At 38.1% G+C, this 23,710-nt stretch overlaps 1 protein-coding gene across 9 annotated transcripts in view; it reads left to right on the top strand.

Moving 5' to 3' along the window:
- GDPD4 (glycerophosphodiester phosphodiesterase domain containing 4) overlaps positions 1 to 23,710 on the top strand; it is a 148,804-nt gene that overhangs the window by 74,023 nt on the left and 51,071 nt on the right. For 8 of the 9 annotated variants that reach the window (XM_059883237.1, XM_059883235.1, XM_059883239.1 and 5 more), the window contains 2 exons: positions 21,553 to 21,774; positions 22,672 to 22,826. In XM_059883237.1, coding sequence (XP_059739220.1) covers positions 21,553 to 21,774; positions 22,672 to 22,826 — 377 coding nt within the window. The remainder of the gene's footprint in view (positions 1 to 21,552; positions 21,775 to 22,671; positions 22,827 to 23,710) is intronic. The other variant, XM_059883236.1, reaches the window with a different exon arrangement.

Here is a 23,710-nt window from a genome sequence, read left to right on the forward strand (position 1 = left end):
CTCAATTCTGCTCTTTCTCATCAATAGTTGCTCTGTAAATAGTTGTAATTTTGGTGAACCCAGGAGAGGAAGTGAACTGAAGGTCTTCCTACTCTGTTATCTTGGCCAATCTGTCTGTAAAGCTTTTTCTAAAAATTAAAAAACAACTTTTAAATTTTATTTTAAGTTGGAGGATAATTGCTTTACAACATTGTGTTGGTTTGTGCTGTACCACACACAGATCAGCCATAAGTATTTATTTATATCCCTTCCCACTTGAGCTACCCCCCAACCATCCCACCCCTATAGGTCTTCACAGAGCACTGAGTTGGGCTCCCTGTGTTATGTAGCAGCTTCCCACTAGCGATCTACTTTATACATCAGATCAGATCAGATCAGTTGCTCAGTCGTGTCCGACTCTGTGACCCCATGAATCGCAGCACACCAGGCCTCCCTGTCCATCACCAACTCCCGGAGTTCACCCAGACTCACATCCATCGAGTCAATGATGCCATCCAGCCATCTCATCCTCTGTCGTCCTCTTCTCCTCTTGCCCCGAATCCCTCCCAGCATCAGAGTCTTTTCCAATGAGTCAACTCTTCGCATGAGGTGGCTAAAGTACTGGAGTTTCAGCTTTAGCATCATTCCTTCCAAAGAAATCCCAGGGCTGATCTCCTTCAGAATGGACTGGTTGGATCTCCTTGCAGTCCAAGGGACTCTCAAGAGTCTTCTCCAACACCACAGTTCAAAAGCAGTGTATATATACTTCAGTGTTACTCTCTAAAATTTGTCCCACTCACTCCTTCCCACCCAAGCCCATACTCTACATCTGTGTCTGTATTCCTGTCCTACAAATAAGTTCCTCAGTACCATTGTGTATAGTTTTCTTTTTTTATAGCTTTTTAAATTGGTGGTTTTCCATGATAGTGTACTCAATTTCCCCCTTTTTAAATGTTTTTATTTTGTGGTTACTATGCATTTGGGAGTGCTCAGTTGCTCAGTCATGTCTGACTCTTTGCAACCCTGTGGAGTGTAAACTTCCAGTCTCCTCTGTCTATGGGATTTTTGTGGCAAGAATATTGGAATGGGTTGCTATTTCCTCCGCTAGGGGATCTTCCTCACTCAGGGACTGAATCTGTGTCTCCTGCTTCTCCTGCATTGCAGGAGGATTTTTTACTACTGAGCCACTGGGGAGGCCCCGTGGTTATTGTGAAGTTGCATAAAATATCTAATAAATTAAAGTCCTTTTTTACTGATAGCAATTTATCTTCATTTACTCATACGGGTCCTATCCTTTTGTTCTTCCCCTTTTATAATTTTGCTGCCAGAAATTATCTTTTTATGCTGTGAGTTCATTACTGAAATACAGTAGCTTTAGTTTGTATTAGTGATTTTTTTCCTGTAACTTTTATGCTATAATTAAATGTTTAAACCTTTTCTAAAATAGAGTTACATTTTCCTAATCCTGTTTATCACTTTACTCAGAGTTTTGTGAACTGTTGTCTTTTCAGATAGAAGAGTTCCTTTCAACAGTTCTTGTAGGGCAAGTTTAATGGAGGTGAACTTCCTCAGCTTTTGTTTATCTAGGAAAGCCTTGATTTCTTCTACATATCTGAAGGATAACTTTGCTTGATAGAGTATTCTGTCATTTTTAGCTTTCAATATTTTCTGTGTGTCATTCTACTCCCTCCTTGCCTGTAGAGTTTCTGTTGAGAAATTAGATGATTGTCTAGTGGTTTTTGTTGTTGTTGTTCTTAGGTTACTCTCCCTCCACTTCCTCATAGCAGTCCTTAAGATTTTTTTCTGTATCATTGACTTTTGATAGCTTCCTTATAATGAGTCTTGGAGAATGTCGTTTTGCACTGAGATAATAAGATGTTCAATTAAATTCATGGATTTGTAAGTCTTGGTCTTTGCCCAGGATTGGAATTCCTCAGCTATTATTTCTTTTGCCCCCTTTCTTTTTCTCTTTCTGGTGTATCTATTATTCTTATGTTGGCTCTCATAATGGAGTCTGATAGCTCTTGCAGGGATTTTTTTTTTTTTACTTTCAAAATCCTTGGTTCTTTCTCATCTTCTGCTGAAATTATTTTTTGATTCCTGTCTTAGCTCACTTACTCTCTCTTCCATCTGACCTACTCTATTTTCAGTGAATTCTACTGCATTTGTTGAGTTCTTTGACTCTAGAATTTGTGTTTGGTTCTTTTTTAAAATTGGAAACTTCTCAAATGTTAAAAAAGAAGAAACCCTCTAAATAACCCATAGGTAAAAGATAATTGTCAAGGGAAGTTAGAAAATACTTTGCACTGAAAGAAAATAAAAATACAGCATATTAAAATTGGTGGCCTACAACTAAACAATGCTTAGAGGAAAAAGTCTTGGATTATCTGCTTATTTTAAGAGTCTCCAGTAAATAATTTAAGCTTTCTCTTTAAGAAATTAGAAAAAGAAAAGCAAATCAAGCGAAAAATAAACAGAAGAAAAGACATAATAAACAACAGAAATCAATGAAATAGAAACAGAGAAGCACAACGCATCAGTGAAACAAAAATGTGTTCTTTTAAGAGATCAACAGGATTGATAAATCTCTATTGTCAACTGGGATTTTGGCCTCCATAGTGGCTCAGCTGGTAAAGAATTTGCCTGAAATACCAGAGACATGGGTTCGATCCCTGGATTGGAAGGATCCCCTGGAGGAGGGCATGCAACCCACTCCAATATTCTTACCTGGAGAATCCTTATGGACAGAGGAGCCTGGTGGGCTACAGTCCATGGGATTGCAAAGAGTTGGACACAGGTGAGTGACCAAGCACAACATAGAATTTTCTATGAACAACTCTGTGCAAATAAAGGTGACAATTTAAATGAAATGGAACAATTCTTTAAAGATGCAAACTACCTAAAGTCACTCAAGAAGAAGTACATAACCTAAATAGTATTAAATCTATTAAATAAACTGAATTTGTAGTGGAAATACTTCCAATAGAAAATTCCATTTGGTGATGTATTCACTGGCGAATTCTACAAAATACACAAGAAATTAGACTGTTTCTTATTCTACAGATATTTTCCACAAAATAGAAGAGGAAAGAATAATCTCTAATACATTTTTATGATATCAGCATTTCTGTGATAACAGATCTCTAAAAAGGCATTTGAAGAAATATTTTTTAGGCTGTGCCATGGGACATGTTGGATCTTAGTTCCCTGACTAGGGCTTGAACCTGTGTTCCCTGCATTGGGAGCATGAAGTCCTAGCCACTGTACCACCAGGGAAGTTCCAGTCATTTGAAGAAATTTTGAGAATGATATCCCTTGTGGATAAAATGTAAAAGTACTCAACAAAATATTAACAAACTGAATATAGTAATATATAAAAAGAATAATATGTCATGACCAAAAGGGTTTTATCCTGAGAATGCAAATCTGGTTCACAATTGAACATCAGTAAATTTTACAATATTAACATATACAAAGAAGGAAATAATATAATCATCTTCATATATGCAGAAAAATCATTTGATAAAGTTAAACATCTAGTCTTGATAAATTCTCTCAGAAAACTGAATATAGAAACTTTCTTAACAGCTACCATTATACTAAATGGTGAAAGACTGAACTCATTTCCATAAGACCTGGAAAAAGGAAGCGTGCCTCATCACTCTACTCAACATCATGTTGTTAGTCCTAGTCTGTGCAATAAGTGAGGAAAAAAGCATACTGATTGCAAAGGAAGAAATAGAACTATTTCTATTTGCAGAGAACCTAATTGTTTATGTATAAAATACTGAGGAATCTACAAAAATACCCAAGAATTAATAGGCGAGTTTAGGGTGAACACAGAATACAAAGTCATTATTTAAAGAAACACCCCCCCCCAACCTCCTTAATCTAACAGAGGGGACTTCCAGTTTCAACTTTGATATGCAAAGAGCTTGGAAGCTGTCACTCTTCTCCTTAAAAAAACAAACAAACAAAAAAAAGTAAGTGAATTGAAAACCACACATCCAGGAGCTTCGGACAACATCAAGCAAGATAAATACCAAAAAGATCTGTATCTAACCATGTTATATTTAAATTGCAGAAAACCAAAGACAAAAGGATCCAGAGAGAGGGATAAAAATCCCTACCTACAGAGGATCAAAGATAAGAATTATACCAGACTTCTCATCAGAAACCATGCAAATAAGAAAAAAATATACTATTTATAAAGTTAAACGAAAGAAACCCACTAACCTAAAATTATATATCGAGAAAAATTATTCTTCAAAATTAAAGAACTGAAGACTTTCTCAAACAAAAACATAATTTATCACCAAGAGAATTACCTTGCAAGAAACATCAAAAGAAGTTATAAAGAGAGAAGGAAAATGATGTAGGTCGGAAACTTGGATCTACATGAAAAAAAGGGCATCAGAGAATGAATAAATGACACTAAAAAGTAAAATATTTTATTTTTCTTGTTCAGCATAAACTTCTGGTAGAAAATGTAGATGACAATTGCAGTGACTCTGGATTAGGTAGAGTTCTTAGAACAACAAAAGCATGATCCTTAAAAGAAAAAAATAAATGATAAGTTGATCCTCATCAAAATGAAAAACTTTTGCCCTCTGAAATACATTGTTTTCTCACAGCCACAAAATGTCAGAAAGTATTTTCAAATCACATATCTGACAAAGGACTTCTATCTAGAATATATTAAAAACTCAAATTCGAAAATAAGAAATTAAGCCTAAAAATGGCCAAATATTTGATTAACTACTTCACCAAAGATGAATGGATGGCACATGGATGACAAATAAGCACATGAAAAGATGCTCAATTAATCATTAAGGAAATGTAAGTTTAAGCCACAATGAGATATTACTGTAAAACCTATAGAATGACTTTAAAAAACCTTAGAGAATATGGATCAATTGGACTCCCATGCATTGCTAGTGGGAATGCAAAATCAGACAGCCAACTCTGGAAAACCATTTGACTGTTGTTTGTAATGATAAACATACACTTAACAAAGACTTCAAAACAAGGAATAGTGCCAAGATTAAAAGTAATATGGAGCACAGCAAACATATCTAATTGTTTCTGGCATCCTTCTTGCTTGTAAGTACTATAATTTGTATAGCATGAAGAAGTCAACCTTTGATACTTTGGAATCCAAGAGATGACACATAATTTGGGTTGCATAAGTATTTAGTAGTTTTACAGTTGACATTTGAACAACATGGGCTTGAACTGCATATGTCTACTTTTATGCAGATTAAAAAAAATGCATGCTAAGTACTACAGCATCTGTGGTTCATTGAATCTGCAGATGCAGAACTGGATGAAAAGGACTGACTATAAAGTTATAGTCAGATTTTTAACTGTGTGGGGATCAGCACCTCTAACTCCTGTGTTCAAGGAGTTATATATTTCTGAAATTAGAGTCCTGTTTCGGAAGTTGATATAAAAAAATATTAATTGCAGTGTGTTTGTCATGTAAGAATATTAAGTATTTGAGAACAACAAATGTTTGTAGTTTTACTCTCTATTAAGCCAAATACAATGTTCTAAGACAAAAATAGCAGAAAGTAACATAATTTTAAGGACTTGAATTACTTCAGAAATGAGGAGTTTTTGTTTGTATTTAAGAACAATACCAGGCATGCTAAAGTTAACCCAAAGCACATAGTTATTTTGGGAAAAATATAGGACCTCTACAATTTGGAGAGATGACCCACATGTAAATAAAGATTTAGTCCATATTTTAAGGAGAAGAGTGAATACTGAATGATCAGTTTGTCATTTTAACAAAGAGAAAATTGAATTACAATCTTGCAGTAATATTTGTTGGTAAAGGATTCAGAGGACTTTAAAACATCTTAAATGAGTTTATTTCTGAACCAACTTTGGCAAAACTTTAATGCATTTAAGTGATACCACATTCATTATTTTCACCTCAGTTCAGTTCAGTTCTGTCACTCATTCATGTCCGACTCTTTGCGACCCCACAAATTGCAGCACGCCAGGCCTCCCTGTGCATCACCAACTTCCGGAGTTCACACAAACTCATGTCCATTGAGTCGGTGATACCATCCAGCCATCTCATCCTCTGTTGTCCTCTTCTCCTCCTGCCCCCAATCGCTCCCAGCATCAGGGTCTTTTACAATGAATCAACTCTTTGCATGAGGTGGCCAAAGTATTGGAGTTTCAGCTTCAGCACCAGTCCTTCCAATGAACACCCAGGACTGATCTCCTTTGGGATGGACTGGTTGGACCTCCTTGCAGTCCAAGGGACTCTCAAGAGTCTTCTCCAACACCACAGTTCAAAAGCATCAATTCTTCAATGCTTAGCTTTCTTCACAGCCCAACTCTCACATCTGTACGTGACCACTGGAAAAACCATAGCCTTGACTAGACGGGTCTTTGTTGGCAAAGTAATATCTCTGCTTTTCAATATGCTATCTAGGTTGGTCATAACTTACCTTCCAAGGATTTAAGCGTCTTTTAATTTCATGGCTGCAGTCACCATCTGCAGTGACTTTGGAGCCCCCCAAAATAAAGTCTGACACTGTCTCCACTGTTTCCTCATCTATTTCCCATAAAGTGATGAGACCGGATGCCATGATCTTTGTTTTCTGAATGTTGAGCTTTAAGCCAACCTTTACACTTTCCTTTTTCACTTTCATCAAGAGGCTTTTTAGTTCCTCTTCACTTTCTGCCATAAGGGTAGTCATCTGCATATCTGAAGTTATTGATATTTCTCCTGGCAATCTTGATTCCAGCTTGTGCTTCTTCCAGCTCAGCATTTTTCATGATGTACTCTGCATATAAGTGTGTACACCCATGGTGGATTCATGTTGATGTATGGCAAAACCAATACAATATTGTAAAGTAAAAAAAAATAAAAATTCTATTCTGTCAAAAAAAAAAGCAAGTTGAATTGCTAAATGAATAAATAAATAAATAGTAATATTATCCAACAACAACAAAAAATAAGCAGGGTGACAATATATAGTCTTGACATACTCCTTTTACTATTTGGAACCAGTCTGTTGTTCCATGTCCAGTTATAACTGTTGCTTCCTGACCTGCATATAGGTTTCTCAAGAGGCAGGTCAGGTGGTCTGGTATTCCTATCTCTTTCAGAATTTTCCACAGTTTATCGTGATCCACACAGTCAAAGCTTTGGCATAGTCAATAAAGCAGAAATAGATGTTTTTCTGGAACTCTCTTGCTTTTTTGATGATCCAGCAGATGTTGGCAATTTGATCTCTGGTTCCTCTGCCTTTTCTAAAACCAACGTGTACATCTGGAAGTTCACAGTTCACGTACTGCTGAAGCCTGGCTTGGAGAAGTTTGAGCATTACTAGCGTGTGAGATGAGTGCAATTGTGCGGTAGTTTGAGCATTCTTTGGCATTGCCTTTCTTTGGGATTGGAATGAAAACTGACCTTTTCCAGTCCTGTGGCCGCTGCTGAGTTTTCCCAATTTGCTGGCATACTGAGTGCAGCACTTTCAAAGTGTCATCTTTCAGGATTTGAAATAGCTCAACTGGAATTCCATCACCTCCACTAGCTTTGTTCATATTTTTACGTATCATAAACTAAAGCAAAGACTGTAGGAGGGGCAAAATTGCATTTAGAATCAAACCCCATACCTGCCAGAGACACTCAGAGGGCTCAAATATAACCTTGTGCACACCAGGAGACCCCACAGAGACTGAGACAGAACTGCCTTTGAATGTTTGAGTGTCTCCTGTGGAGGTATGGGTCTGAAGTGGCCTGCTGCAGGGTCAGGGGCTCTGGGTGCAGCAGACCTGGGTGTGGCATAAGGCCTGTTGGAGGAGGTTGCCATTAACCCCACCATAGAGCCACCAGAACTTACACAGGACTGGGGAAACAGACTCTTGGAGGACACAAACAAAACCTTGTGCACAACAGGACCCAAGAGAAAGGAGCAGTGATCCTACAAGAGACAGACCCAGACTTGCCTGTGAGTGTCCAGAAGTCACGAGAGGTGTTGTGGGTCTGCGGTGGCCTGCTGCAGGGTCTGGGGCACTCACTGTGGCAGTGTGTGCACAGGAACTTTTGAAGGAGGTCGCCTTAGTCTTCATTACTTCCACCATAGCTTGGTCTCAGATTACATAATAGGGAGGGAACACAGCCTTGCCCATCAACAGAAAATTGAATTAAAGATTTACTTAGCATGGCCCCTTTTCATACTGTTTCAACATACGCTGGATCATTGAAAAAACAAGAGTTCCAGAAAAACATCTACTTTGGCTTTATTGACTATGCCAAAGTCTTTGACCTCATGGATCACCACAAACTGTGGAAAATTCTGAAAGAGGTGGGAATACCAGACCACCTAACCTGCCTCTTGAGAAATCTGTATGCAGGTCAGGAAGCAACAGTTAGAACTGGACATGGAACAACAGACTGGTTCCAAATAGGAAAAGGAGTACATCAAGGCTGTATATTGTCACCCTCATTATTTAACTTATATGCAGAGTACATCATGAGAAATGCTGGGCTGGATGAAACACAAGCTGGAATGAAGATTTCTGGGAGAAATATCAATAACCTCAGATATGCAGATGATACCACACTTATGGCAGAAAACTAAGAAGAACTGAAGAGCTTCTTGATGAAAGTAAATGATAGTGAAAAAGTTGGCTTAAAGCTCAACATTTAGAAAACTAAGATCATGGCATCTAGTCCCATCACTTCATGGAAAATAGATGGGGAAACAGTGGAAACAGTAGCAGACTTTATTTTTCAGGATCCAAAAATCACTGCACATGGTGACTGTAGCCATGAAATTAAAAGACGCTTACTCCTTGGAAGAAAAGCTAATTAACCTAGCTATTAGCCTAGACAGCTTATTAAAAAACAGAGACATTACTTTGCCAACAAAGGTCTGTCTAGTCAAGGCTATGATTTTCCCAGTGGTCATGTATGGATGTGAGAGTTGGACTGTGAAGAAAGCTGGGCATCAAAGAATTGATGCTTTTGAACTGTGATGTTGGAGAAGACTCATGAGAGTCCCTTGGACTACAGGGTGTCTAACCAGTCCACCCTAAAGAAATCAGTCCTGAATATTCATTGGAAGAAATGATGTTGAAGCTGAAACTCCAATACTTTGGCCACATGATGCAAAGAACTGACTCATTTGAAAAGACTGATGCTGGGAAAGATTGAAGGCAGGAGAGGAGGGGGATGACAGAGGATGAGGTGGTTGGATGGCATCACCGACTCAGTAGACATGAGTATGAGTAAGCTCTGGGAGTTGGTGATGGAAAAGGAGGCCTGGCGTGCTGCAGTCCATGGGGGTCGCAAAGAGTTGGACACGACTGAGCATCTGAACTGAATTGAGCATGGCCCACCCATCAGAACAAGACCTAGTTTCTGCCACATTCTCTCCAATCAGGAAGCTTCCATAAGCCTCTTATCCTTATCCCTTAGAGGGGAGACAGAATGAAAACCACAGTAACAGAAAACTAACCAATCTGATCACATGGCCACAGCCTTGTTTAGCTCAATGAAACTATGAGCCATGCTTTATAGTGTCACCCAAGATGGACGGGTCATGGTGGAGAGTTCTGACAAAACGTGGTCCACGGGAGAAGTGAATGGCAAACCACCTCAGTGTTCTTGCCCTGAGAGTCCCATGAACAGCATGAAAAGGCAAAAAATTAGTACATGAAAGATGACTTCTCCAGGTTGGTGGGTGCCCAATATGCTACTGGGGAAGAGTGGAGAAATAATTCCAGAAAGAATGAAGAGACAGAGCCAAAGTGAAAACAACACCCATCTGTGGATGTGATGGGAGATGGAAGTAAAGTCTGATGCTGTAAAGAGCAATATTGCATAGGAACCTGGAATGTTAGGTTCATGAATCAAGGTAAATTGAAAGTCGTCAAACAGGAGATGGCAAGAGTGAACATCGACATTTTAGGAATCAGTGAACTAAAATGGCCTGGAATGGGTGAATTTAACTCAGATGCCCATTATATCTACTGCTGTGGGCAAGAATCCCTCAGAAGAAGTGGAGTAGCCATCATAGTCAACAAAAGAGTCCAAAATGCAGTATTTGGATGCAATCTCAAAAACAACAGAATGCTCTCTGTTCGTTTCCAAGGTAAACCATTCAATATCACAGTAATCCAAGTCTATGCCCTGACCAGTAATGCTGAAGAAGCTAAGTTGACCAGTTCCATGACGACCTACAAGACCTTCCAGAACTAACACCCCAAAAAGATGTCCTCTTCATTATAGGAGACTGGAATACAAAAGTAGAAAATCAAGAGCTTCCTGGAGTTTAACAGGCAAATTTAGCCTTGGAATACAAAATGAAGCAGGGCAAAGGCTAACAGAGTTTTGCCAATAGAATGTGCTGGTCATAGCAAACACCTTCCAACAACACAAGAGAAGACTCTATTAACCATCACCAGATGGTCAAACTGAAATGAGATTGTTGATTAACTTTGCAGCCAAAGATGGAAAAGCTGAATACAGTCAGCAAAAACAAGACTGGGAGCTGACTGTGGTTCAGATCATGAGGTCCTTGTTGCAGAATTCAGACTTAAGTTGAAGGAAGTAGGGAAAACCAGTAGATCATTCAGGTATGGCCTAAATCAAATCCCTTACGATTATACAGTGAAAGTGATAAATAGAGTCAAGGGATTGGATCTGATAGAGTGCCTGAAGAACTATGGATGGAGGTTTGTGACATTGTACAGGAGGCAGTGATCAAGACCATTCCCAAGAAAAAGAAATGCATAGATGCAAAATGGTTGCCTGAGGAGGCCTTACAAATAGCTAGAAAAGAAGAGACGCTAAAGGCAAAGGAGAAAAGGAAAGATATGCCCGTTTGAATGCAGAGTTCCAAAGAATAGCAAGGAGGGATAAGAAAGTCTTCCTCAGTGATCAATGCAAAGTAATAGAGGAAAACAATAGGATGGGAAAGACTAGAGACCTTTTCAAGAAAATTAGATATACCAAGGGAACATCTCATGCAAAGATGGACACAATAAAGGACAGAAATGTATGGACCTAACAGAAGCAGAAGATGTTAAGAAGAGGTGGCAAGAATACACAGAAGAACTATACAAAAAAGATCTTCATGACCCAGATAACCACAATGGTGTGATCACTCACTTAGAGCCAGACATCCTGGAATGCAGAGTCAAGTGGGCCTTAGGAAGCATCACTGCAAACAAAGCTAGTGGAAGTGAAGGAATTCTAGTGGAGCCATTTCAAATCTTAAAAAATGATGCTGTGAAAGTGCTGCACTCAATATGTCAGCAAATTTGGAAAACTCAGCAGTGGCCACAGGACTGGTAAAGGTCAGTTTTCATTCCAATTCCAAAGAAAGGCAATGCCAAAGAATGCTCAAATTAACTCACAGTTGCACTCATCTCACATACTAGCAAAGTAATGCTCAACATTCTCCAAGCGAGGCTTCAGCAGTATGTGAACCAAGAATTTCCAGATGATCAAGCTAGATTTAGAAAAAAGCCAGAGGAACCAGACCAACCTCCACTGGATCATTGAAAAAGGAAGAGAGTTCCAGAAAAACATCTACTTCTGCTTTATTGACTACACCAAAGCCTTTGACCTTGTGGATCACAACAAACTGTGGAAAATTCTGAAAGAGATGGGAATACCAGACCACCTGACCTGTCTCCTGAAAAATCTGTATGCAGGCCAAGAAGCAACAGTTAGAACTGGTCATGGAACAACAGACTGGTTCCAAATTGGGAAAGGAGTATGTCAAGGCTGTATATCATCACCCTCCTTGTTTAACTTATATACAGAGTACATCATGCAACATGCTGGGCTGGATGAATTACAAGCTGTAATCAAGACTGCCAGGAAAAATATCAATAACCTCAGGTATGCAGATGACACCATTATCGTAGAAAGCAAAGAAGAACTAAAGAGCCTCTTGATGAAAATGAAAGAGGAGAGTGAAAAAGTTAGCTTAAAGCTCAACGAAAAGTAAGATCATGGCATCTAGTCCCATCACTTCATGGGAAATAGATGGGGAAACAATGGAAAGAGAGACAAACTTTATTTTTTGGGGCTCCAAAATCACTGCAGATGGTGACTGCAGCCATGAAATTAAAAGACGCTTGCTCCTTGGAAGAAAAACTATGATCAGCCTAGGCAGCATATTAAAAAGCAGAGGCATTACTTTGCCAACAACAGTCCATCTAGTCAAAGCTATGGATTTTCCAGTATGGATGTGAGAGCTGGAGTAGAAAGAAAGCTGAGTGCCAAAGAATTGATGCTTTTGAACTGTGGTGTTGGAGAAGACTCTTGAGAGTCCCCTGGACTGCAAGGAGATCCAACCAGTCCATCCTAAAGGAAATCAGTCCTGAATATTCATTGGAAGGACTGATGCTGAAGCTGAAACTCCCAATACTTTGGCACATGATGCGAAGAACTGACTCATTTGAAAAGACCCCAATGCTGGAAAAGATTGAAGGCAGCAGGAGAAGGGGATGACAGAGGATGAGATGGTTGGATGGCATTGCCTACTTGATGAACATCAGTTTGAGCAAGCTCTGGGAGTTGGTGAAGGACAGGGAAGCCTGGTGTGCTGCAGTCCATGAGGTCACAAATAGTTGTACACGAGTGAGTGACTGAACTGTACTGAAAGTAAACATAGTTCACTTTCTCTTATATTTTCTATAACTTACTGTACCCACCTATTTGTCTTTAGTTGTTGTTATTCAGAACAACCGAATACTTTGTATCAGCTGTAGCACTAAACACACTATTTAGTTCAGGTTTTTCTTTGCATAAAAAGATTTCTTGGTGAAGAAGGTAGTTTGTTAACATACATTCCAGAACAATCTTGCCATCTCATTCTTTACTGATAATGAATACCCTCATTCTAGCATGATACCTATAGTGGGAAATAATACACCCAAGAAAGGAGTCTTAGCATGAGGACTGAATTTTTGCCTGGAATTTGTCATGAACAGTTGGGTGTCACTTATCATTTCCCTTATCATTGGTGAATCATTAGGCATGTCACTTATCATGTTTAATATAAAGTTTTGAGGTCAAATTAAATAATGCATTTGAAGTTTTCTGCAAATTTTGTCTTATTGTTACTGTAGTCCAACTATAAGAAGGTCACTTTTCAGTGACTGCTGTCGTGGAACTTTTATCATTTTTTTTTCTTAAGTGTAATGACTTTATTTTGTGAAAAAGACAAGAAAATGTGTAGGTAGTGAGAGCTTCGGATGGGAACTTATGTCGTGTTTTATTTGTCTGTCTTATCTCCTTTACTAAACTGTGAATGTCTTGAAAGCATGATTTGTGTTTTATGAGCACATGGTGTAAGTTGCTGAAGGAATGATTGTCTTGTATATGGGGCTTAGTAGGCAAATACGTTTGTTATACCTATTTCTTCTCTCTCAGTGTTGTTGAAAATGTACAGTTAATGGCACTAGTAATTTTACCAAAGCACTTCAAGTAGCATCCACTGCTGCAAAATCAAGTCCAATGCAAGTAATTGTAATTGCTTCAATGGACACCATCCACCCAATGGAGCTACAGCAGAAATGGTGCTATTAACAGTGTTGCTAGTTGGTCAAAAGTTAATATAGGGCTTTTTAAATTTTCCATTACTTCTCAGGCTAAAGAATTTATATTGTTTTATTGTCTGCCAATAACTTGGGCTATGTTATTTATTATACTGTAATGAATTATATATTTATTGTGTCAGCCAAAGTAAAAGACAAATTTTTGATAATTACTTTGAATTATTCAGTTCCTGATAATGGGCTCACTATCCTTAGAAGGCTGTTTCCTAGGAAATATGCTATTTTTTTCAGTCTCTTTATAAGCAGATATTGTTTTCTGAGAGTTTGGGGAGTCCTGCAATTGGAAAGGATGCAACAGCCCTATAGAACATTTAACCTTGTTTTGGGTTAATGTCAAAAAGCCTGATTCCCACATATTAAAAAACTACAGGAGTTATACAAGAGGCACAAATAACTACTGAAGTTTTATGTACTTTTTTTTTAAAAAAGAATTGTCATGCAAACATTCATTATTATACCCCAAGCATTTTTTTAAAATCTTCTATTGCTAGATCAAGGATATTTCACTTCATTTAGGTATTACTTACACAAATAGTCGTTACTGATAAAATTGGTATAGTAGGTTGATTGGTGACACCAAAAAAGATACAGTCACACCATACTCCCTAGAACCTGTGACTCTTATCATAAAGGCAAACGATGTGATTAAGTTAAGGATCTGCAAAGTAGGAGCTTATCCTGGATTGTCTGGGTGGACCCTAAATATAATCACGTATTGTTGTAATGAAGAGACAAGGGGAGAATAGATGTACACATAAGGGCGACCAAACAGAGAGGGGAAGTGATGTAATCACAGAGGTAAGAATTGGAGTGATGTGGCTGTTAGCCAAAGAAGGCCAAGGAATGCTAGCAGTCACCTGAAGCTTGCAGAGACAAAAAACAGATTTCCCCCTAGAGCCAACAGGTGAGCATGGGCCTGCCAACACCTTGATTTTAGACTTCCGGCTTCCAAACTGTGAGAGAATACATTTTTCTAAGATTACTATGTTTCCATTAATGATGGAATTCTTGAGTTCAATACAGTGGTCTGTCTTCTCTATAAGAGGCCCTTGTCTAAGGGCATTAGTCAGAGCATTCTGTTTCGTATGATCTGCCAAAACATTTCTTCTAAGTGGAGTTCTAGTTTTAGCACAGCAGTTTATTTGGGGAGCTGCAAAACATCTAGTAATACGTGTATGTATTATTCATTTTTGATATGACTGAAGATGTTGGGCTTCCTAGGTGGCGCTAGTGGTAAAGAACCTACCTGCCAGTGCAGGAGACACAAGGGATGTGAGTTTGATCCCTGGGTCAGGAAGATCCCCTGGAGGAGGGCATGGCAACTCATTCCAGTATTTTTGCCTGGAGAATCCCAGGGACAGAGGAGCCTGGCTGGTTACAGTCCATAGGATCCAAAGAGTCAGACTCAACTGAAACAACTTAGCATGAAGAGATTAAGAATCTTTTTCCCTGTAGCATTCTATAGTTGTGAGCCACTTGAAAAGCAAAAAAACAGTTATTTTTAATAATCCCACATGTCCTAGAGAGAGCTGTAATTTTGGCCAATTGAGCCAATTTGTTGTTTGGTAATGGACTTGGGATTCTATAAGAGAGTCTAGAAAAATTGCATAATTGACCTGTTATTACCTTTTTTCATTTTTAAGTTTAACCAACAGTAAATAACATTAAACCAAGATTTGATTTAGGGGCATCCAAAAGATATGTTCCATGTATGGACAGTTCTCAAATTATAGAAATGATGAGATTCTCCTTTGTTGATTAGGATGATGCAGTTGCTGTATTAAGAGTGTGATATTAGTGAATGGTAATATGAAAAAGAGAAAATTAGTATTCAGTAATTAATCAACTAACTTAAAAATACTGGATATTTTAAATTAGCAAGAGGGATTATATTGAATATGGTACCATATAATAGAAAGATGAACCTAGTGTGAGCTCTAAATATTCTTAGACCAGTTTTGCTAAAACTGCATGTTTTTCTAAGCCAAAGATAAAAAGCCTTGGATTCATTAGGCAGAATTTTTGATATATGTCAGGTTGTTAAATTAATACCCTTGGACTATGGCCTTCCATTTTACTTTCAAAAACAAAGATTTTGATGATCTGGAAGAAATATTTTGAGATTGCTAAAGGTCTTTTTGTTTCCTGTGTTTTGGGAGAATGGTTCTAAGATGTTTGTGTAAGTCAACACACCTGTGTATTTCAAAAAAGCTTGCTACCTATACTCTGTAATATCCAGTTAATCCTGGAAATCATCTTAATCGTCTTTAGTATTTGACCATGGATAATTTGGTTAATTTGTAATCTCTCATTAAATTATGTCTCTCCTTAGCTAATATGTCATGACCTGGATCCAGGGCTTTACAAACTATGGCCTGCTGTTCATATGTAGCCCACTGACTATTTTTGTACAGCTTGTGAGCTCAGAATGGTTCTTGTATTTTTGAATGGTTGAAGGAGAATCAAAAGAATAATGTTTCCTGACATGTTAAAATTATATAAAACTCAAATTTTGATTTCAATAAATAAAGTTTGATTGGAACATAGCCATGCTTATTCACTTACGAATTGTTTTTGGCTGTTTTTGTCTTATAATAGAGTTGAATGGTTGTGACAGAGACTAACAAAACCAAAAATCTTTAGTGTATGGCCCTTTCACAGAGTAAGTTTGATGAATTCTGTATGATGAACTGTTATTTTGTGGAGTTAAAATTTGTCCTTAGAAACTGTGAGAATGGAATTACAGAGTCAGTCTTAGAATTTCAATTTTAGGTTACGAGATTACTGCATATCCTTAAGGTCTTTTGTTTAAGACTTGAGAAAGTAGAGTGGGCCTTCTGTAAATGATAGAAATATAACTTTTCAGGTAAATTGTTGATTTTGCTCTGGTGAAAGCAATAAATAGTGGCTATCTTTATTAGCTGGAACATGGAAGGAAGTAAAGATAGAACCAAAGAGAGTACATACAGGTTAAGCAGTGCTAGAAAATGAGGTATAACTCTTTGGTTAATAGCTGACAGATATTGCTGGAGGACCACCACCTCAGTTTTGGTGTTTTTAAAAAACATGTAAACTAGACATATTGCTTGGACTAATACAAGAGATATTTAATCCTTGTTATATTGGCTTCCTTGGTGGCTCAGTGGTAAACAGTCTGCCTGCCAGTATAGGAATGCTGGAGGCACTGGTTCGATCCCTGGGCTGGGAAGATTCCCTGGGAGAAGGAAATGGCAACCCATTCCAGTATTCTTGCCTGGGAAAACCCATGGACAGAGGAGCCTGGAGGGATACAGTCTGTGGAGTCACAAAAGAGTCAGACATGACTTAGCAACTGAACAACAACAGCAAAGTTGACTTAAATCTGCTCCAACTTCAGCAGTAACAGGATTTTAGGCAACAGTGTCAATAGAGTCAATGTGAACTCTTAGGAGTTTGACTCTAATTATTCTGCCTCTTTTCCCCTCAGGGATTCTGGTTGTTGTGGTTCAGTTGCTAAGTACCATGGATAATTATCTGATTGTTTTTTAAAATCAGTATACTAATGTCCACAGATATAATTTGATAATGTATATAGAATTTTCTGTGACTCCTGATAGTTATTTGTCTGTGGTACATTTCTTTTGCTGGTTCTTTTTGCAAAGTAGATTCCTAACAATAAGAATATGCCATAGAGAAAAAAGGAGTGTTCCTATGTCATTTATAGAAAAGGACATGGAAAAGGACCTAGGATTGTTAGAAAATACCACTTCTTGGTTTTAGTACTCTGAGCAATCTGATTTTTTATGGTAGTGAGATTAATAATAAAGGTACCTATATCAAGAAAACTGTATTGTTCCTTCATACTTACATGTAGTTCTCATAATTGTCTGTTGAGTTGTATTGTTTCCCTCTAAGTGGCACCATTGGGCCGAATTTATAAATTTTCAGACTTCTAAACCGGTGTAATACACTGGATCATTCGATGGCCCTTCTACATGTAATTTTTCTAAGCATAGGCATAGAGAACCAAGGGTCTTTTAGTATTGTTTTGAAAATGTTCAGCTTTATATTGGAGATAATCTAAACTGGTATTTTCCTATTCCAGTTAATTTTTCTGAATAAGTCCACCTGTTTTATATATTGGGTTGGCCAAAATATTTCTTTGATATGGAAAACCTGGAATGAACTTTTTGGCCAATCCAATATAAAAAAAGAGGCTCAATTTACTTCAGATATTAGATCTACCTCATAATGGTGTTTAGAGATTACTGAAATATAGTTTTAAACTCTTCTATTGATTAATCTTTATAGTTTTGCTATTTTGTATTTTTCATCCACTTTATCATTAAAGGCTTCAGAAATAAATGTCCTTGTATAGAAGCAAGGTCAGATGCTGTAAAAAGCAATATTGCACAGGACCTGGAATGTTAGGTCCATGAATCAAGGCAAATTGGAAATGGTCAAACAGGAGATGGCAAGAGTGAACATCGGCATTCTAGGAACCAGCAAACTAAAATGGACTGGAATGGGTGAATTTAACTCAGATGACCATTATATCTACTACTCTGGGCAGGAATCCCTCAGAAGAAATGGAGTAGCCATCATGGTCGACAACAGAGTCCAAAATGCAGTACTTGGATGCAATCTCAAAAACGACAGAATGATCTCTGTTTGTTTCCAAGGCAAACCATTCAATAATACACAGTAATCCAAGTCTATGCCCCAACCAGTAATGCTGAAGAAGCTGAACGGTTCTAAGATGACCTACAAGACCTTTTAAAACTAACACCCCAAAAAGATGTCCTTTTCATTATAGGGGACTGGAATACAAAAGTAGGAAGTCAAGAAACACCGGGAGTAACAGGCAAATTTGGCCTTGGAATACGGAATGAAGCAGGGCAAAGGCTAATAGAGTTTTGCCATGAGAATGCACTGGTCATAGCAAACACCCTCTTCCAACAACACAAAAGAAGACTCTACACATGGACATCACCAGATGGTCAACACTGAAATCAGATTGATTATATTCTTTGCAGCCAAAGATGGAGAAGCTCTATACAGTCAGCAAAAACAAGACCGGGAGCTGACTGTGGCTCAGATCATGAACTCCTTATTGCCAAATTCAGACTTAAATTGAAAAAAGTAGGGAAAACCACTAGACCATACAGGTATGACCTAAATCAAGTCCCTTATGATTATTCAGTGGAAGTGAGAAATAGATTTAAGGGACTAGATCTGATAGATAGAGTGTGTGATGAACTATGGAATGAGGTTCGTGACATTGTACAGGAGACAGGGATCAAGACCATTCTTAAGGAAAAGAAATGCAAAAAAGCAAAATGGCTGTCTGGGAGGCCTTACAAATAGCTGTGAAAAGAAGAGAAGTGAAAAGCAAAGGAGAAAAGGAAAGATACAAGCATCTGAATGCAGAGTTCCAAAGAATAGCAAGAAGAGATAAGAAAGCCTTCCTCAGCAATCAATGCAAAGAAATAGAGGAAAACAACAGAATGGGAAAGACTAGAGATCTCTTCAAGAAGATTAGAGATACCAAGGGAACATTTCATGCAAAGATGGGCTCGATAAAGGACAGAAATGGTATGGGCCTACCAGAAGCAGAAGATATTAAGAAGAGGTGGCAAGAATACACAGAAGAACTATACAAAATAGATCTTCATGACCCAGATAATCACGATGGTATGATCACTCATCTAGAGCCAGACATCCTGGAATGTGAATTCAAATGGGCCTTAGAAAGCATCACTACGAACACAGCTAGCGGAGGTGATGGAATTCCAGTTGAGCTCTTTCAAATCCTGAAAGATGATGCTGTGAAAGTGCTGCACTCAATATGCCAGCAAATTTGGAAAACTCAACAGTGGCCACAGGACTCGAAAAGGTCAGTTTTCATTCCAATCCCAAAGAAAGGCAATGCCAAAGAATGCTCAAACTACCGCACAATTGCACTCATCTCACACACTAGTAAAGTAATGCTCAAAATTCTCCAAGCCAGGCTTCAGCAATACGTGAACCGTGAACTTCCAGATGTTCAAGTGCTTTAGAAAAGGCAGAGGAACAAGAGATCAAATTGCCAACATCTGCTGGATCATGGAAAAAGCAAGAGAGTTCCAGAAAAACATCTATTTCTGCTTTATTGACTACGCCAAAGCCTTTGACTCTGTGGATCACAATAAACTGTGGAAAATTCTTCAAGAGATGGGAATACCAGACCACCTGACCCACCTCTTGAGAAAACTATATGCAGGTCAGGAAGCAACAGTTAAAACTGGACATGTAACAACAGACTGGTTCCAAATAGGAAAATGAGTACGTCAAGGCTGTATATTGTCACCCTGCTTATTTAACTTCTATGCAGAGTACATCATGAGAAACGCTGGACTGGAAGAAGCACAAGCTGGAATCCAGATTGCAGGGGTTGCAAAGAGTCGGGCATGACTGAGTGACTGAACTGGACTGAACTGATAGTGCATTTCTTATTTTTTTTTAAGTCATTCCAGGACTTTGAACAAATTATGCACAGCTGGGCTATTTAAATCCTTTCTTGATCTTTCCCATCCTGTTCTTTTAACAATTTTTTTTCCCCACACAAAGTTCTAACAATTAAGTGAATCAGTTGGTCTAGATCTGATAGAATCTAACAAAATGTTGTATTTCAAAGCAAATTTTTGTTTTTCTTGAGGATTAAGAAAACCTTTAATTATAGACCTCAACTCAGATATAGAAGGGTTTAATTCTACACTTATAATCTGCTTTCAGGTATAGCATGGGAACAATGTTCAGTTTGATTGATTCTTTCTTGAGAAAAAGGTGAGAAAGGACAGGTTGCTTAGGAAGTAAAGGAAGTAAAAGAAATATGGTGGGAAGGAGAGAGAAGATAAAGTTGTATAGAGAAAAATATTGTTTTAGTCTTGGGAATATGTGGGGTGTAGCTACTGTGTCTTTCTCCTGAGAGACAGTGTTTAATCACTGACTTTACACACAAATGATCTAAAGTTGGCAAATGACAATAAAAGTAGCTATATTAATATAGCTAATACATGTATGGACTGAGGAATAAAATAAAATGCTGTGTATGGTGAAGAAATTATGACAGTGCCTACCATTAGGGAGTTGCCCTCCAGTAGAAGCAGTAGAGAGTGAGAAACTATTATGAACTGTGCGCTTCTCTGTGTACTGGACATGCTGCTAGGCCTGGTAAATATTTTATTATTGTTGATCTTCAAAATAATCCTAGAAATACACATATTACTCTCCCCTTCTCCATCTTATATCAGGGTAATGAAAACTTAGAAATTTTAAATAGTTTTACCAGTGTTGCACAGCAAGAAGTACATGAAGCTAGGATTTGAATCTGATCTAGGATATATACAAATGAGTAGAAGACAGGATGAGACATGCAATTACAAAGGCATAAAAATTGTTCACTGTGGTTTAACAGCATTTAGTCTCTAGGAATATTTAAGTGGGCACTTCATGAAGTTGGTAGCATTTGAACTGGGTTTTGCAATTTGAGGGTAGGGTTTTTAACAGGTGGATAAATGGACTGAATTGAGTCCAGTTCAGTCTGAAGACAAAGCCTGCTTTCTTTCCATTACACAAAACCAGAACAGTGAGAGAATGTGTGGGAAGCCAGTGTGACTAAAAAGGAATTGTAATACTTTGAGGAGAGTTACAGAAAAAAAGATTGAAAAGGAAGTTTAAGACAAGAACATGAGGAGACCTTTAGTGCAAATACAACAATATAGAATAAATCAGCAATATAGGTTCTACAATATAGAATAAAGCATTCCAAATACCATGATTACCTATGGAGATTACATTTAATTTCTCTTCTTGGCAACTCTTATCTCAGGACCAGTATTACAAAGGGCCTGATGGGTAGGTTAAAATGGTAATTGGTGTGGGGCTAAAAGCAGGAGAATTGGAAAATGCTTTTGATGGGAGCCAGTGTTTTCTCTTATGTATTTTTAGATCAAACCATTTTTTGGTATGAAACCCTTATCAGAGGCTGACAGGGAAAGAGCAGGAAATCAGAAGATTCCAAAGCTAACTGAATTATTGGAACTTGCACACAAGGAAAAAAAGTTTGTGATCTTTGATCTTTATGGCCCTGCACCAAATCATTCTCTCAGAGCTTTGTATGTCCACCATGTAGTAAGCACAATCCTTGACTCTCAGATTGAGCAACGTCTGGTATGTTTATCTCAGTATTTATGGTAGAGGTTGGTGGGTGGGTTGCGTGTCCCACGACAATAGCAGTTGAATCTGACCTACCTTGTAGCGCTTCCTTGGGATCCTTAAATAATTTTGCTCCCTATAAAAATGAAGATGACTATTTTATACAGCTATATTTGGCAATCTAAAGAATGACCCTGTTAAATTTGTATCAGTAGGGGAAAACATTGAGTCTGTTTGTTATTCAAAGCCAAATGAAATGTCACCCTTCTGTTAAAAGGGAATATGTGTTTAATGGCTGTATGATGTGACCTGCACCATCACCAACATACATTAGAAGGCCTGGGTATGGAACATTTAAGACTTTGAGGACTTGGCTTTCATTAATAATATAGAAAGGACATCTGGTTCTTATTTGAGCAGAGATTTGTTCATCATGTTTTTCAGAAGCTACTCTGCATTTGGGCAGTCATTCCAAATGTCAAATTCTCAGAATATGGAAGAATGCTATGAAAGAATCACATATGTGGTTTTTTTTTGCAAATATAACTATTTCCACAGATGAGTCATAATAGCCTTCCCTGTTGGCAGGAAATGACCTCTCACAAAGATGATTTTTAGTATCAGTCAGAGGAGGAGTTTATGATTCTAACCTTTTGTGGTGACACGGAGGACCCTTGGTTCCATGATGTTAACTGGGAAAACTCAGCTCCAGAGCAACCCTGGTGAAAGCCCCTTTATAAGAATTCATTAGACAGTATTAGTGAGGTTGACTCTTTCACTAAGGTCTAGAATCTGTCTGCTCCTTATAGACTGTTACCTATGCTGGAATGGGGCTCCTTCCATTCTACGTAGGGTCTGTTTGTGCCTAGACATCTGATTATCCTCTGAAAGACTTCCTGTTTCTCCTTACAGATTTTTTGGTTGCCAGGTTTTGAAAGGGAGTATGTCAAGAAAAAAGCTCCTGGTTTTCAGCAAGTGAGCCGGTTACACTCTGTTGAACGCCTCACAAAAGAAAATATCACTAGAATAAATGTTGACTACAAGAACTTGTTCTACAATGGGATGAGGTAAGCGTTTGACCACACTTTCCTCAGCACGTATTGCCTTACTTGCAGGAAATCTGCATCCCAGCTAAGCTACGTAGGTTCCTCCTCCCATCTCAGGATTTCCATGTGTAGTTATCTTTCTGGAATCCCCTGTCTTCATCTTCTTATCCTTCCCTCACTCTGTGCCAACAAACATTTATCAAAGTTACACTGTTCCTGGAACGTGCTCTTCAGCCCCTTCTCCTTTATGCTTCAGTCTCTCATTCAGCACACCCTTTTGTGTGCTTGGTGTTTTTGTTGTTATATAAAGTGATCACTGAAAAGTAAGAACTCAAAAAGTGGTTGATTTCCTTCTGCCATTACTGGATGGATTGAAGTACCTAATAAATAACTTTGTAATCCAGGTAGCCAGATTTCTCATAGATATAATTTGAAACATAATTAAATCATTATTAGAAAAACCCTTAAAACAGCCAAGCATGAGAAGAAACTGAAATTCTCCATCACCACATTTATAATTACATAGTCAGAGACAGAGTTTTCAGAATTAAAAGCACCTGAGAATAAAATGGTGACTTTTTCAGATTTAATTATTGATAGTCACTGCTTACATTAGTCCCTGTGTCGTTGTTGTTCAGTCACTAAGTCATGTCTGACTCTCTGTGACCCCATAGACTGCAGCATGCCAGACTTTCCTGTCCTTCACTGTCTCCTGGTGTTTGCACAGACTTGTGTCCATTAAGTCAGTGATGCCATCCAGCCATCTCATCCTCTGTTACCCTCTTCTACTGCCTTCAGTCTTTCCTAGCATCAGCGTCTTTTCCATTGTGTTGGCTCTTTGCATCAGGTGGTCAAAGTATTGAAACTTTAACTTCAGCATCAATTCTTCCAGTGAATATTCAGGT

This window comes from Bos taurus, chromosome 29, assembly GCF_002263795.3.
Source record: "Bos taurus isolate L1 Dominette 01449 registration number 42190680 breed Hereford chromosome 29, ARS-UCD2.0, whole genome shotgun sequence".
NCBI lineage: Eukaryota > Metazoa > Chordata > Mammalia > Artiodactyla > Bovidae > Bos > Bos taurus.